Genomic DNA, 17,491 nt, shown 5'->3' with positions numbered 1-17,491 from the left:
CTGCTGCCCAACCACCAATTATCCGCAAGATCTGGGCTGTTCATCAGGGGCTCGTTTGGATACTTGCAAATAAAGTAGCTTTTTTAACTTATATAAATTAATAAGAACGTAGTAACACCTGCACGTACGCTCGGGCGTGGGCAGTGGCGCTAGTTAAGTTAAGCCTAGGTGCGATGGATCTGAAATAAGACATGACTTTATAGGTGACTGAGAACTGTCAGATTATTAATCCGAAACGGTTAGTCATTTTTTAAAATGGTTAGTTGCCTTGAAAACTACAAATATCTGAAAACGGACGGGCTGTGATAATCCAACGGTCAGATCTTCCGATCCGACGACTAGAAACGGTTGAAATTAACGATCAACGGTCAAAAATATTTTTCAAATGTTCTGAACTATTGATGACCATCAACCAATGATCCACTCCCTTGTGCCTATATAAACTAGACCATTTCGGTCCAAATTTCATTAACTCGAACATAAATATTTTCCCTTCAATTAGATTCTCAGTATAACATTTCCTTCATGGAATATTGTAAATGCATCCGCTATATGATTCTGCCAGAAGATCTACTGCATTGAATTGTTTCTAAGTGAACTCATCGTGATTACTACAAGCTAGATCTAGACAGACTTGTCTTAAGGCCCGTTTGGCCAGGTGGATTGGAAGGGATTGAATGGTATTAGGGTGGATGGCATGGATTTCAAGGCAATGATGGTGTTGTCAGTGAATTGTCTTAAGATGCATGGGATTGCTATATCCCGGAATTGCTATATCGAGTCTGTTTGGCACACCTGGCCAATCTTGGGATTAAACCTTTCCATCCCTTCCAATCCCTCGAACCAAACACGTCCCGGGCAAATTTGAGCGGATTAGGGTGGATTGGATGGGATTTAAAGGTAATGACGGTGTTATCAGTGGATTGCCTTACGATCCATGGGATTGCTATATCCTGAGATTAGATCACCCAATTTGTTTGGCAGGCCTAGCCAATCCCGGGATTTAACTTCCAATACCATCCAATCCCTTCCAATCCACCCGGTCAAACGGGTCCTTATCCTAGAATCAATTCGCCGGTAACTCATCAGCAATTGATAAGGAGTGCATCACACTCTAAGGAAAGCATATATTTTTACGTGATTCAGCTTATTGAATTATTTTTCATTTTTTGGTATATCTAACTTATTTTCCCAACTATACCACAAAAATGCCCTTGAAATCCTAAATGTCCTCGCCTGATGGACGTCTCTGGTAAAATTTCTCGTAGATTGTGCAATTCCACGGACTATCGAAATGAGGCCCATTTATGGACAGCCTAGATCATCAGACCATGGTGTCCACTTGCACAAATCTTACGCCCTTGCTGCATTTCTTTTCCTGCGAGTCTTTTTGCATACCGTCAATTGAAAGGTTGACGTAGTTATCGCTACTGTTCCCTGCGGTGTGGTTCACTTGGTCTTTGGATCTCCCTCAATTTTAAGTTAACATCCTACAATGAGCTGGAAAATTAGATGGACGGCGTAGATAAAACATATACATAATGGTGAGGCTCATGGGGCTTTGACACAAGCTAGCCGGCTGGTGTGGGGTCACCAGCCAAACCGCGTCCAAGCTGATCCACTCCTTGGATACGTACTGTTGTCGCCCATCTAAGCATTTATTTCCAAACATATAGAAAGCTCAGGTCTCTCACACGTATTTCATACCTGCAAGCGTGCAAACGTGTGGAATTAGCAAACTTTCAGTTTCATTAGACAAGGTTGTTCTCTCTCTCTCTCTCAACACTGCATAAAGGGCATTGGCGTCATTTCTTGATATATTCAAACCAGCATTTCTTGATATATTCAAACCAGCAAAACCAAAGCCCAAGCCTGTTTCGCCCGCTTCTCTCCTCTCCTTAACAACAACAGCTTTTCACCCATCCCTCCCTCTCTCTCTCTCTCTCTCTCTCTCTCTCTCTCTCTCTCACGCAAATGACAATCACCACTGTCCAATCTCTCCTCCTCCTAACCCTCCTCTTCCTCCCTATCTCTTCCCAATCCCCTCATCTAGGTATACTCTCTCTCTCTCTCTCATCTTTCTTTCTTTCTTCCTTCGGTTCTTTCTTTCTCACATCTTTCGTTGATTCTTTGCAGAGTCCACCAACTACATCTTCAATGCCACCGAATTTCCTCCCGAGGAGGAATACGACTACATCGTTGTCGGCGGCGGCACCGCTGGCTGCCCGCTCGCCGCCACCCTCTCCGAAGACCACCGCGTCTTGCTCCTCGAACGCGGCGGCAGCAGCACCTCCTTCCCCACCGTCCTCACCCGAGAAGGTTTCCTCCCCACCCTCCTGCAGACCGACCTCTACTCCTCCCCCGCCCAGTCCTTCATCTCCGAAGACGGCGTCCCCAACGCCCGAGGCCGCATCCTTGGCGGCAGCAGCTCCATCAACGCCGGCTTCTACAGCCGCGCCGACTCCACCTTCTTCCTTGCCGGATCTGGCCCCATCATCTGGGACATGTCTCTCGTCAATGCCTCCTACGAGTGGGTCGAGCGGGCCGTAGCATTCCAACCCAACGTTGGGATCTGGCAGTCTGCCGTCCGTGACGGGCTCCTCGAGGCCAACTTCACACCCTACAATGGTTTCACCGTCGAACACGTGGTGGGGACGAAGATCGGGGCCACTACATTCGACCCGAGCGGGCGGCGGCACAGCGCTGCCGATCTTCTTGGTTACGCCACAATGTCGAATATCAGGGTCGCCCTTCATGCCAGTGTAGAGAGGGTTCTCTTCGATCACTCTCCAAGTATGGTTTTCTTCCTTTTTGTATTTTTTCCTCATCCAGGCGTGTTTGGTTGGTTTTCTTGATTTCTCCATTTCTCGATTTTCTTGAATTCAAAACGTGTGAAGGATCCGGGTAACCATTTTCTCGTGAGTATCCTGCACACGTGTGCAAGATCGTCACGTGTATCATGAGTATCATGGATCTTGCACACGTGTGCAAGATTGTCACGTGTATCAAAGATCAGATGGGAATGTCTCACCAGCAACGATCCAAAGCGTTGATCTCATGCAAACATGTTAGATTGTTCATGCCAAAGGCGTCTCTTGTGGGTTGGTCCTGACCGTTCAATTAGTGTTCAACAAACAGACGGTCCTTTAAAAAAATGGGGCACTCGCTCGAAGATGGGTTACCATCCATCAATCCCTTTCACCAGGTGTGCATCGCCGTATATGTTTGATGGCCCAAAAATCACGCCTCGTCTAATGTGGGCTGTGCGTCTTTCTTGAACGTGGACCGATCAGTTTCTTTTAATCTGTCAATGTTTTCAAACCCCCATCCGGCCCACCTCAAGAAAGACACATTTACGAAAGGTAAACAGATGAGAGGCTAGGATCTGCCACGCTTTGGCACATGTTGCGAACGTTGCTGGCTAGAATCGAGCAGTCGAATGCCCGTCATCAGTTGGACGGTCTCACACTAATGGTAATGGATGGATGGATCATGGCCTGGTCGAGGCACATGCATATCATGATACGTTGTCTCGGCGACTCGTACTGACTCGGCCGTGTCTCTATCCGCGATTCGCCCGAGTCAAGGGTTGTCACGGTGCCCCGTGCTGGGCCATCCGTACAGTTGATGCGTGAGTGCGTACTATGAGATACGGTGCAACGGCAGGCACGGAACTAACCTCTGATCTTTTTTTTTTTTTCCGTGGGCGACGATTCCGGTGGGCCCCACCAGATGAACGGCCGTTGGCGAGCGGGGTGGTTTACAGGGACCACAACGGGCGGTACCACAACGCCATGCTGCGGGACAAGGGCGAGGTGATCCTCAGCGCCGGAGCGCTGGGCAGTCCCCAGCTACTGCTACTGAGCGGCATCGGGCCCCGCACCTACCTCGCCACGTGGGGCATACCCGTGAACCAACACCTCCCAGCCGTCGGTCAGTACCTCTACGACAACCCTCGCAACGGCGTCTCCTTCTTCTCCCCAATCCCTCTCGATCATTCCCTCATACAGGTTGTGGGCATCACCAGCTCCGGCTTCTTCCTCGAGGCCGCCTCCAACATCATCCCTTTCTACCCTCCTTTCTTCGGACCAATCGCCGCCCCATTCCTCCTCACCGTCGCCACCCTCCTGGAGAAGGTCTCTGGCCCCGTCTCCACCGGCTCGCTCCGTCTCGCCTCGACCGACGTCCGCGACAACCCGACGGTCCGGTTCAACTACTTCGCGAGCCCGGTCGACCTGGACCGGTGCGTGAGCGGGGTGCGGAAGATCGGGGACGCACTGCGGTCCCCGGCCATGGATGGGTTCAAGTGGGGGATCGGCATGGGGAGGGAGTTTAGGTACGTGGGGCCCGCGATGCCGGCCAACGAATCGGACGACGGAGCGATGGCGGAGTTCTGCAGGCGGACGGTCACGACGATCTGGCACTACCACGGGGGGTGTGTGGCGGGTAAGGTCGTGGACGGCGATTATCGGGTCATCGGAATCGGATCGCTCCGTGTCGTGGATGGGTCCACCTTCTACGCGTCTCCTGGCACCAATCCGCAGGCGACGGTCATGATGATGGGAAGGTAAGCTCGCGCCCCACCAGAAGGATTTATTTGATATTCTACTCTGGCAGATTGTGGTCCTTGATACACAGGCAATGGGATTGCATACGTGGCATACATAAACCCAAATGAGTCCGACTAAATTATGTAATCTACTGTCTATAAGATTGGTAGACTCGTCGACACTTGTTCGTTGAATTAGAACCGTTGGATATTTTTCACCGTCCAATAGATGTACTCCAATCCGATAGTAAGATGATCAAATAACGGCAATTTTCTAAACAGTGAGCCGTAATTTGAACAGTTTGATTTTAATTAGTTGCATACGTCCCATGCAAATTCTAAGTGCTTGCGTATCATCCATCACACTCTGCCAGAGTATCAAACTTGTGAGTTTCGTTTTTCACCTATCCCAAGTCAGGATCCAGCACGTGTGTCCCGGCTAACATGGACGGTTATGATCATTGGGACACAGGACACGTGGGCCCAGTGGACGGAGACACGCTGGATCCTGAATCGCAACTGAGGCAAAACGAACTCAAAATGCCTTTGGCTTTTCATATGTACACATTTTTTAATGGCAATCCAGACCGTCCAAACGGCTAACCTGATTGTGAATGTATGAATGGAGCATAAATCAGGAATCCGAATGAGCCCTAGCTGATAGAGTTCGGAGCACTCGTTACTATACTTCCAACCAGAAGTTCCATACCAGCCAAATGGACGGTCATCATCTCTTGATCAGTATGGTTTTCGCGATATGCTCCACACACCATGTGCCCCACCATTTGGATGGTCTGGATAGCCGTATACGTGTCCACATATAAGGAGGATGAACCATCACTATCTAGAAATGGACGGTTAGAGAAACAATAGCCCATGGCCGACGGTTGACATACATGCCTGGTCCACCCAATGAGTTGGGAAGCCTAAATCTTACCTTGGTGGTGCATTCACCCACTGGCCCACCTGATGAATGGCCTGGATCTCGCATGCATGTGCCATGCCGTCGCGTGGAACGTGACCGTATACATGTCTGCTAAGGACAAACTTCCGCCACCGTGCGTGTTTTCTGTCTGGGTTTTTATGAAGATATGCTGGGCAGAGGATATTGGAAGAAAGAAGGACAGAATCCGGGAATCAACGAAGGCCGTGAACTCAGAAGGGATTCTTTTTTATTGTTTCTGTTTTCGTCGTTGTTGTTGATGAGCCTTGTCATGGAACTAAATACGTACGTACAACCACAACAAAAAACCAACCAACCGTTGTGGGCGAATTCTGTATCGTGTTTCTTCTTTTTCGTTATAGTTTAGTTTTGATTCTCTATTTCCTTTTATTATTAATATTACTCTTTTGATTGCGGCTGTGTTTGGTTGAACCAAATTTCATGAAATTATGCACCAAATTAGACAGATTAATCATGAAATATCATGATATTTGCTGCAACCAAACGCATCCTAAATTCTATTTCGTTGCATATGTTGAATCATCATCCATGCCAACATATATCTTATTGCCATGTGCGTGGATGAATTTGATTTTCAACCAATAAGACCTCTACAAAGATGGCCAAATGGTTGGAATGGACCTTACCAGTTAACTGATCCAAACAGTCGATCTGATGGGCAAAGATCCCGAATGCCCCGAAAGTTTCCCATATTGAAAGATCTAACCCTTCAATCATGCTACATATAGACAATTAAGAAAATAGTTGAAAAAATAGCAATGGCCCAGTACCAATGGAGAATAAAACCCCTGAGACCGAGAGGTGATAGATCCCTCCAGCCTGACTGGCCAACTAGGCTCGGTTCTTTTAGCCGTTCGAGTTCAAGCTTTCAAGCTGACTTCGAGTCAGAGCTTTCAACCAGGCACCTAAATAAAGAGAGTAGAGAGAGAGATGGTTGCCGATTCGAGTGCTCGGACAAGGACGAACGACCAGACAAGGGGCAATTGAGTGCTCGGACAGGGAAGGACGGTTGGAGAGAGAGAGAGAGAGAGAGAGAGAGAGAGAGAGAGATTGATATTTGGGAGGGAGGGAAGGTCGGTCGGGCCAGCTAGAGCAAAAAAAGAAAAAGGGATTTGAGTGGCTAGTCATATGATCAGTAAGATGAAAAAAAAAGAAAAGAGAAGAACGGGGATTTATAGCTATATTATATATATCGTAGACACCGCACCTTACCCAATAAGCTTGATTGAGCAGAAATTCTCATCCATACCCTTAACTCTAATCCAAAGTACTCTAAAAACTTGATCCAAACTAAAAACCCTAATCCACAGCCTTAATCCTAAGCCAAACATCAATCCAAACCTTAATTCACATCCAACCTTTAAAACCAACTCTAAAACCAAGTTAACCTAATCACAATAACCCAAAAAACCCTGAAAATGGTCCCAAACCTAAACTTTAAGAAAACCCAACCCATAAAAGTTAACCCTTGAGTTAACCCATTGAGTTAACTCACCTCCCACATGGCCTACACAGTCAACTCACATTGTCAAGCTAAGTTTATAAACTCATTTTGTCCCAAGCCCATTACAAAGCCCAATTCAAGGAAAGGGGAGACAACAAGTGTAATGACTCAGGATTTCGGTGCATAACACGTGCATGCATGTACACTTGCGTTCATTGAAGCACACATGCATAGGTCCATGCATACATTCATGCATCCATGCATACATGCATCCATCATTTTATAAAACTTGTGTCTATTGATATGCATTTTTTATCTAATTAGGTGAACATTGACTCATGTGATTGTTAATTATGTGATTTTTATATGCATGTGTGTATGTATATATATACTTGCAGTCTCATCGCTTATGCCTATAGAACCAATCGTCTATTCATATATTCATCCAATCTTATAACTGTTGAACATGCACTAAACTCACCTAGCCTTTTACTTGTCTATCTATGTGTACGGTCGTGGTATATTTCTCTAGTCATCAATTTAAACTTTTCATTGAATGAACCATTTGGCATATACAAAAAAAAAAAAAAAAAAAAAAAAACCCTACATGTAATTATCTTCATCGTACGTTAACCTAGTAACGTGATTACACTCTTAAACATGTAATTATCTTTATTGTATCTCATCATCTAATTGTATAACCCACTTGTATCCTTCAATTGAGTCACCCAACTATCAAAGTAAATTGTCCATTTCATAGTTTATAAAGTATAATCTAAATCCACTAGTTAGTATCCAAATGGAACCCTCGTGCATGACACGTGAGATCTGGAGAGAGGGAGCCATTGAAATTCTATTTTTGGTCCACCATCAAGGATCACAGGTCGATATTAGACTCATTATGTAAATCTTGTTAAGTAGTGGGCCATAGTCAAGTTCTGCCATAATCTAACGGTTCGAATATAAAATACATCAGATTAAACATTGAAAGATGAAAAAGAAAAAAAAGGCATGAGGCATCCGGACTTTGTAAAGTAAGTTGGTGTAAAAATAATTTTAAAAAAATGAAATAAAGAAGTATAGGTGAGTGTTGTTCATACACCCATTTCATTCATCTAGCCATCCATCCTTTGATCCAATTAACTATCCAAACCATTTATCATTAAAGGCAATTCAACTTAACTTATTTCTCTAACCACCCTTCAATCCAATCCACTTATTCATCCACCCATCTAAATTATTCATATGTCTCAATCATCTATCCAAACCAAGTCTTTATTCTAAACTACTCTTTCACCTCATTCGTTCATGTATGCTTGTGTGCATCACACCTTACATAAATTTGTTACACACATGTACACCAGTTAACCAGTTAATCACCACATGAGTGCGTGTGTCCATGTATAGCATATGCATGTGCGCACTTATCAAACCAAGAGAATAGATTTGGGAGTCCATATCCCTTATTTTCCTTCAGCTCAAAATGGTTTCTCTTATTATTTTTATTAAAAAAATAAAAGTAAAAAATAAAATTAAAAATTAAAAAAAAAAAGAAAAAGAAGAAGAAGAAGAAGATAAGAATAAAGAAATAAACGGTCACCCTGCCCAATTTCTCCTAGCGTGTGGCTCACTTAAGTCTTAGACCTTCCTCATTTTTAGACTCACGCCCTATCTTAATATGATAAATGAAGGGGATGGGCTGGATTATTTTTTTTAAAAAAATAAACATCATAGTAGGCCGTTGATTTTAATTGTTAAAAAAAATAATAATAGATAAAACGTTCACAATAAATATCTCATGAGTCTCGCCCGAATTTCTCTATTACTTCCGTTTTCTTCTCACCATAAGTTATTCGTGGGAACCACCACATCTTCATCCTATTATGGTGGGGATCAAACCAATGATCTGGACCATCCATTGGACTATCCTACCAAATCAATCACCCCTTATATATATATATATATAAAACATATCTATTTTTGGTCAACCCATTACTACCGAGACTCTCCTTCCACTATCCTTCTTCACATTTTTATAATGATAATGGCAGATTGAATATGACAACTTGAAAAAAAAAAATAGCATGTAGAAACTAGAGGAGAAAACAAGAGTTGAAGATCTAGTACTCGCTATCGACATAAGTCATCCAAGATTCGACCAAGAATAACTCAATTATGAGCTCGGGGGGCTGTGGGCTGAGATCGACTCGGATTCATACGTGGTCGAGGATCGCGCTAAGGGGTCAGTCCCAATAAGGCATGTTGGAGAGTTGTCTAGTGTACGATCTAAGGATAATGACTGACATTAGTGCATGCGCAGCTCCCGCTTTTTTTTTTTGGGTTAGCTTGTTAGTACACACCCATGTCAGTACACACACTCCATGTTAGCCACCCCCACTAGGGATCGATACCAAGACCTCAAGTGTTGAAACGAGGTATCTCCACTCAGTCTGCCAGTTGGGTTATGGATCTGGGTGTTGCGCAGCTCCCGCTTGATGGAAGAGATCGTGCTGAGATTGACGGCCACGTTCTCTTTGATCCACAGGTATAAATATAGATGAATCCGTTGGAACAGGTACACAATATTAGGCACTCTAAACCCCCAGTTACACTATTTAGACCTAGATTCCTAGCCTGACTTTGACATCGGAGGGTCCCCTGTTCTAGCCAGGGTCTTTTTTATCCTTTCCTTGTGCAGATTCACAAGCCTCGAAGGTAGCTATCGAGTTGCTTGGTTAGGGAAGCCATATTTTTTCATCAACATTAAAAAAAAAAAAAAGAAAACTTTTTGAGCTACAAAATTTTTAGATCAAGTTGATATTTATGTTTTCTTCCATGCATGTGCATGTTTTCCTTTCATACATTTATGTGTGAAATAAGGTTAGATGGCAAGTAAACATTACAGTGGGCCTTTATAAGTTTATAAAGGTAGATATTCAACCACCACAGAATTTTTATGGTGTAGCCTATCTTGAATTTAGATATGCCCAGTTTTCAGCTCATACTATACCAAAAAGGAGCTGGCAAGATAGTTGTCATGAATAAAAGGCATGCATCGGACGCGGATTTCTATGAAAGGCTTTCGCAGGAAGTTATTCCGCTGGTAACCTAGGTGGGGCCCACTGTGATGTTCGTATATGGAATCCACCATTTTCATCCATTTTGTGAGCTCATTTTAGTCTATGAGAATAAAATTGAGCAGGATCCACGACTCAAGTGGGCCGTACTAAAGGAAAAGATGGTCAGGGAAATTCCTACAGTTGGAACTTCCCTGGGTTCAACAGTAATGTTTACATGCCATCTATGCTGTTAATAACATCATTTATACTGAGATGAACTGAAAACACAAATATTAGCATGATTCAAAACTTCTGTAGCCCCACGAATATTTCAACTGTCGACATTCAATTCTCACATTTTCAGCCCACTTGGGAATTGGGTACGGTTCATTTTTGACCTCATGTCGTAAAATGAACTCACAAAATGGATGGACGGGGAGGATTTCTCACAATCATCACAGTGGGATCACCTGGGTTCCCAGCGCAGGAACTTCCTGCGAAATGCTTTAGCAGGAAATCCCCGTCTCAGGTAGACTCGGAAACAGATCGGCTACCTGCCAGTCTGCCACCAGCCAATGGCTGGTCATCGGTGATCTATGTGACTCACCGTGATGTGTGTTTCATCCATGTCATCTATCTATTTTTCTAGATAATTTTAGGATATGAGATAAAAATGAGGTATATACTAATGTCAAGTGGACCACATTACAGGAAACAGTGTTTAATGAATGTAGACCATTAAAAACTTGTCGAGCTCATGAAAGTTTTTGATAAAGCTGATCTTTGTTTTTTTTTTCTTCATCTAGGCCTGTATGACATAATCAACAGATTGGATGTCAAATAAACAGTACAGTGGGCCTTAGGAGGATTTTAATGGTAGATATCCGATCACTATTGTTTTCCTGTGGTGTGGTCCACCTGAGATTTACATCCCTCTCATTTTTTGGATTAAGCCCTAAAATAATTTGTAAAATGGATGAACAGCGTGGATGAAACACATACATCATGGTAGGGCCCACATAGCACCGATCACTAGGAAGTAACCAATCGGTTTCCCGTCTTCTCTCTTTTGTTGTTGGGCAACAAGTGGGTAAACGCTTCCAAGTTCTCTGCGCATCTGAGTTCCGTGAGACGGCTTCCAAGTTGGTAAACGCTTCCAAGTTCTCTACGCATCTGGCTGGTGTGTTAATGTCATCAAGTTCTGTGAGTCCCATCTTTAGATATGAGTTATATCTCAACCATCCGTCCACATGTCATGCCAAGACAAGCTCCAAGTTATATCAACGGTTCAAATTAGATCAAAGTCCGTTCAAATTAGATTAAAGTTATAGGAGCCTCACACTGATGTATTTATCATATTCACACCTTTTTTCATTTAAAAAAAGAAGAAGTCTATTTTAAAGATTAAGTGGATCACACAATGACTATCACCATTAAAACATTCCTAAGGCCCGTCCAACTTGTTCGTAAGGCCATAGAGACAAAGATGAAGAGAAAAAAAAATAAAAAATAAAAAAAATCATATCAATCCAAAACTTATGTGACCCGAAAATAGTTTCAACTATAGACATTCAATCCCCCACTGTTTTTTGTAGTGCGGTTCACTTGATCTTTGGATGTTTCTTATTTTTCCAAGTCTTATTAATATCACACCAAATGAGCGGACGGTTGGGATATATCACATAAATCATGATCCAACACAGAAATCAAATTGTGCGCAAGTCAATAAGATAAGGAGTAAACTCTGTTGGGCCCACCATGTATGCATGTGATTTATCCAAGCCGTCCATTCGTTTTCCCATATCATTTTAGGGGTTCAACTCAAAATCAATGTATATGCAAAGCTCAAGTGGACCACACCACAAGAAAAAGTGGAAGCATTAATTTCCACCTTTGAAAACTTTTTAAGGCCCTAGTGATGTTTACTTGTCATCCAACCTGTTCATAAGATTAGACAGAGCATGGATGAAGGGAAAACACAAATATCAGCTTGATCTAAAACTTTGGTTGCCCCCGAAAATTTTTTAACGGTAGATGTTTAATTCACACTGTTTCAGGTGGTGTGGTTCAAGTGAGGTTTGGATATGATCTATTTTTAGAATTAAGCCCTAAAATTATGTGGTAAAAGAGATGAACGGAGTGGATACAATGCATGAATGACAGTGGGCCCAATGAGTTTACTCATAGGCGCTTAGCGTACCGAGTTGATCGGTTACTCGGTACGCAATCCGCTTCCAACTGGGTGACGTCAAACACCCGCAACGGACTCGGATTTCCCGCAAAAGCCATTTTTCATAAGTTATTGTTACTCTTGCTAGGCAGTAGACTCTCAGGAGGGGAAACGGATTGGCTACTCCCCTGACACCGGCCAATGGCTGGTGGTTGGTGCACTGTGGGGCTCACCATGATATATGTGTTTCATCCATGTCGTCCATTTATTTTTACAGATCATTTTAAGATATAAGACCGAAAATGAGACATATCCCAATATCAGTTGGACCACATTACAGGAAACAGTGTTGAATGAGCGTCGACCATTAAAAACATTTTGGGGACCATAAAAGTTTTGGATCAAGCTGATTTTTGTTTTTCCCTTCATCTGGGCCTGTATGAGCTAATCAACAGATTGGATGTCAAATAAACAGTACAGTGGGCCTTAGGAGGATTTTAATGGTGGATATCCAATCACTATTGTTTTCATGTGGTGTGGTCCACCTAAGATTTATATACCTTTTCATTTTTGGGATTAAGCACAAGAATTATCTTTAAAAATGGATGGACAGAATGGATGAAACACATACATCATGATGAGGCCCACAGAGCACCGACCACCAGCCCCGGGGCTGGTGTCAGGGGGAGTAGCCAATCCGTTTCCCTCAGGAGGTGGTGAAATTCCACTGCGGCGTGAAAGTGTGTGCGCGTGTGAAAAAAAAAAAGAAGAAGGATTCTGGGTAGGGCTCCCTTTGATGTTGTTGAGAAACACGCCCTTTCATCCATTTCACGAGATCATTTTAGTATATGCTAAAAACTAGGTGGATCCAAAACTCAAATGGGCCACACGAGGAAACAATAGGGATTTAGTAACCACCGTTGTAACATGTCTATGATTACAAAAGTTTTGTATCAATCTAATTTTTTAGTGTTTTCACTTCGTCTATGTGAAAACGATCTTATAAACAGTTTGGATGGCATATAAGCATGAAGCGGAGACAAAGGAGGTTTCAACGGTAGGAATTCATTTCCCCACTGTTTAATCTCCCATGGCCTACTTAGTTTTGGATCCTCCTCATTTTTTGTTACATGTACTAAAATGAGCTCAAAAAATAGATGGACAGGTTAGATTTTTCACAAACATTACAGTGGGCCATACCCATAATCCTTGCGCATGAACTTTATGCGGAGGGGCTTCCCAGGAAATCCGCGTCCGACCAAAACTTTGATTCGAATGGGTAGGGTAACATACAGCATCAACCTCGGTACCGGTAGGCGTTTGGAAAGTTCTGTGGGACATACACGTAACATTTTACTGGCTCATTTTATGGCTTGATCCAAGGATTTATGTAGATCAAATCACAAGTGGACCCCACCGTAGGAAAAAGTGGTTATAGAATACCTACCATTAAAAAAATCAGAGGGGCTGTTACAAAAGTTTTGGATGAAGCTCATATCTGTGTTTTCCCTTTAGTCAGGTTTGTTTGACCTGGATAACAAATAAACAGTAATATACCATGTAAAGTTTTTGATGGTGGACGTTCAATCACCACTGTTTCCTGTAGTGTGGTCCACCTGAGATATGAATCTGCCTCTTTTTTAGCCCAAACCCTAAATTAGATGATTTGGAAAAATGAATATATGGGCGTGGATAAGACACATACATTATAGTGGGCCCACTTTACAGCACCGACTAATAGGGTTGCGTATCCGGATCCCAAAACTGACTGGAGTCTTCTACTACTCCTGTCTTACGCAGTGTTAGCTATGTGGTCAATGACGTTTAATATGAAAAATCCACTCCATCCATCAAGTGAGAACAATTTATTTAGACCATACCCGGAGAAGTTACAAGCGATAAACGGCTTTGATGAAAGATATACACATGGTAGCCCCACACAAAAGAAATCGGATTGCTCTCTTACTGTACTGAGTAAACTATGTCGGGCCCACCGTGAAAGCACGTGGTGTATCCATGCCGTCCATCCGTTTTTCAAGATCATTTTAGGGGTTGAACCCAAAATTGAAGCACAACCACTACCAAAAGTATTGATTTCCACCGTTGAAACTTTTCTAAGGCTTCCAGTGATGTTTATTTGTCATCCAACCTGTTAACAAGATCAAAAGACCCGAATGAAGTGAAAACACAAATATCATATTGATCTAAAACTTCTGTGGCCCCTAAGAATGTTCAATGGTAGACATTCAATTCACATTGTTTCCAGTGGTGTGGTCCACTTGAGCTTTGGATATGATTAATTTTAGGCATAGAGTGATAGAATTATTTAGTAAAATGGATGGACGGAGTAGATAGAATGCATGAATGATGGTGGGCCCCATAAAATTTACTCAGTACGCTAAGGGTAATGAATTACTAAGCACGTAATCCACTTCCTACACAAAAGTTGCATCCCGTACAAAATGGTGGGGCCACAGACCTTGTGTGTTTTACGCAACAAGGTAGAAAGTTTAAAAAGAAATAGAACAACCAACTATTTATATTCAATAGAATTGGAACTAGAGAGATGGATACCACAAAGAGAGAGATGATGAAAGAAAGAGATATTCTCAGCTCTTTGCCCGACGACGTTCTCTCCTCCATAATCTCCCATCTACCTCCCAAAGAAGCAGTGAGAACAAGCATCTTATCCCGAAGATGGTCACGTACATGGTGGGGTTCCATCACTTCCCTCAGCATCGATGTCCATGCCATGAACCGCCGGCCCACCTTTTCTGGCTCAATTTCGGCGTATGACTCTGACTGGATTGAAAATATCAATAAATGGATCGACATTATCGACAAAATCCTCAGAAGCTGTCAAGGATCGATCAGAGACTGCCAGATTAATTGTTATCCGCCGAGGTATGTAACCCCCAACTATGAGCGATTAGCCCGTGATGTGATGGAAAGGTTGGTATTCAGCTATGAACGGTGGGCTGAGATTCTGACACGTGGTGGGATCGAGAGGTTTGTGTTTTTTAGTAACGATGGACGAGACAAGGTGCCTTCTGTCATTCTCAACTGCGATTCCATGAGATTCTTGGTACTGAGCAACTGCCTGTTAGAGCCCAAATTCTCATTTGATGGTTGTAGATATCTAAAGGTTTTGACGCTTGTGCAGATAAATTTTTTAGGCCATCCAATCCACCATGCCATCTCGAGATGTGTTCACTTGGAGAAGTTGTATTTATTCAATTGCTATGGTACAGAAGATCTCATCATTCATGTGCAAAATCTCAAGTATTTATTTACATGGCTGGACACTAAGATGACCATAGACATCAATGGTCCAAATCTCACTGCCATGGTTCTGGTTCTGGAGGCCGAGGTGGGGGTGAAGCGCTTTTGTGTCCGAGCTCCTAATCTACAGTCGTTTTATGTCAACACGTCCAGGACTTGGACTGAAGAAATGCTAGAGATATCAAATCGGATTCGGTCATACTCCTTTCAAGAAGTGATGAATATATTTGAATTGTGCATCCCATCAAACGTGAATATTCTTGCATTGCTGCCCGGATCTATGGAGGTACATATAATAGATTAATACATTCACCATTCGAGTATATTTCACACACACACACATATATATATATATATATATAGTCCCGGTCTCCTGCGCACAAGGCCGTACGGAGCTTCAATGCAAGCTTATATATAAGCTGTTAGATTACACTCACGCTGGGATTTAGTAGCCATGAGAATGAGAGAGTCTACAAAACAAAAATTCACTCTCCTCGTGCTCACAGCAACGGCACCATGTTCCCAGTTATGTAGCTAATTTACAATGCTTTGTGGGCAGATTATGATCTATATGTTTTATCAACGCCGTTCATCTATTTTTTTTCATATCATTTTGGAGCATGAGCCCAAGAATGAGGTAGATCTAAATCTCAAATGGACCACACCACAGGAAATCAATGGTGATTGAACACCCATTGTACATTAGGACATACATACTTGGATGATGAGAAAACAAAAATATCAAATTCATCCAAAACTTGTAGCCCTCAAGAAGTTTTTAATGGTGGGCATTAAATCACCAATGTTTCCTTGTGTGGTCCATTTGAGATTTGGATCTACCTCATTTTTAGGTCATGCCCTAAAATAATAATTTAGAATGGATGGATTGCGTGGATTTCCTGCGAAAGCCTTTAGCAGGCTTAATCTTGTCTGTTAGTGTGATCCAATGACTCTTATTCCAACTCGCATAAATGTTGAGCATGTCAAGAGCTCTTAATCTTCTCTGTTGGTGTGATCCAATGACTCTTATTCCAACTCACATAAATGTTGAGCATGTCAAGAGCTCCTGTGGACCACATGAAAGGAAGCTGAAGTGATAATGACACACCGTTGAAACCTTTCTAAGGGCCACCGTGATGCTTTTTGTACCATCCAACCTATTCATATGGTCATGTAGACATGGATGAAGTGAAAACACAAATATCAGCTTGATCTGAAACTTCTCCTGCTCCCAAGAAGTTTTTAAAGGCGGACGTTCAATCCTCACTTTGTGGTCTGCTTATGACTTGGACCTGCCTCATTTTTTGTATGGTACCTTAAAATGATCTAAATAAAATGACGAACAGCGTGGATAAAATGCTTACATCATGGTGGGCCCCACAGAGCCCTACCCGGACGGATTACCATTCTGGCAGGTGTAGGACGCAATCCGAGTTGGGGAAGGTGGTGTGTGCGAAGGAGGGATGGGGATTTCCTGCGAAAGCCTTTAGCAAGAAGTTCCTGCGCGCTGGGAACTTAGGTGGGGTCAGAGGTGATGTTTTTGAGAAATCTACTCCATTCACCCGTTTTTTAATCTCATTTTAAAACATAAGATAAAAAATGAACCGTATCCAATACTCAGGTGGGCCAAAAAAGTGAGTTTTGAACGTCAACTGTTGAAATATTCATGTTGCCACAGAAGCTTTGAATCCGAATAATATTTGTTTTTTCATTTCATCCCAATATGAATGACGTTATAAATGGTATAGATGGCATATAAACATCACTTTCGATGCCAGGAACATTTCAACGGCAGGTATTTCCCTACACACATTTTCCCTTAGTGCGGCCCACTTGAGTCTTGGATTATACTCAATTTTGGTCTTAAGTGTTAAAAAGATAAGATGGATGGACGGGGTGGATTTCTGAAAAACATCACGGTAGGCTACATCTAAGTTTCGAGCGCAGAAACTTCCCGCGAAAGGCTTTCCCAGATAATCTTCGTCCGTGTGCTAAGGAAGCGGATTGGCTAGTGTTCCACCCG

The 17,491-nt window shown here is 42.8% G+C and overlaps 2 protein-coding genes across 2 annotated transcripts; both read left to right on the top strand.

Moving 5' to 3' along the window:
- Window positions 1-1,914: 1,914 nt before the first annotated feature.
- LOC131256384 ((R)-mandelonitrile lyase-like) lies at window positions 1,915-5,702 on the top strand. The gene is made up of 5 exons (XM_058257311.1): window positions 1,915-2,053; window positions 2,137-2,793; window positions 3,089-3,097; window positions 3,733-4,567; window positions 5,639-5,702. The coding sequence occupies exons 1-5, from the start codon at window positions 1,975-1,977 to the stop codon at window positions 5,700-5,702; spliced, it is 1,644 nt and encodes a 547-aa protein (XP_058113294.1). The 5' UTR covers window positions 1,915-1,974.
- Window positions 5,703-14,752: 9,050 nt separating this feature from the next.
- Window positions 14,753-15,772, top strand: LOC131256382 (F-box/FBD/LRR-repeat protein At1g13570-like). The gene has a single exon (XM_058257309.1). The coding sequence runs from the start codon at window positions 14,753-14,755 to the stop codon at window positions 15,770-15,772; it is 1,020 nt and encodes a 339-aa protein (XP_058113292.1).
- Window positions 15,773-17,491: the final 1,719 nt, after the last annotated feature.

Source organism: Magnolia sinica, chromosome 9 (assembly GCF_029962835.1).
Source record: "Magnolia sinica isolate HGM2019 chromosome 9, MsV1, whole genome shotgun sequence".
NCBI lineage: Eukaryota > Viridiplantae > Streptophyta > Magnoliopsida > Magnoliales > Magnoliaceae > Magnolia > Magnolia sinica.
The sequence above is the reverse complement of the archived record's forward strand: the minus strand, read 5'-3'. Positions and strand labels throughout refer to the sequence as shown.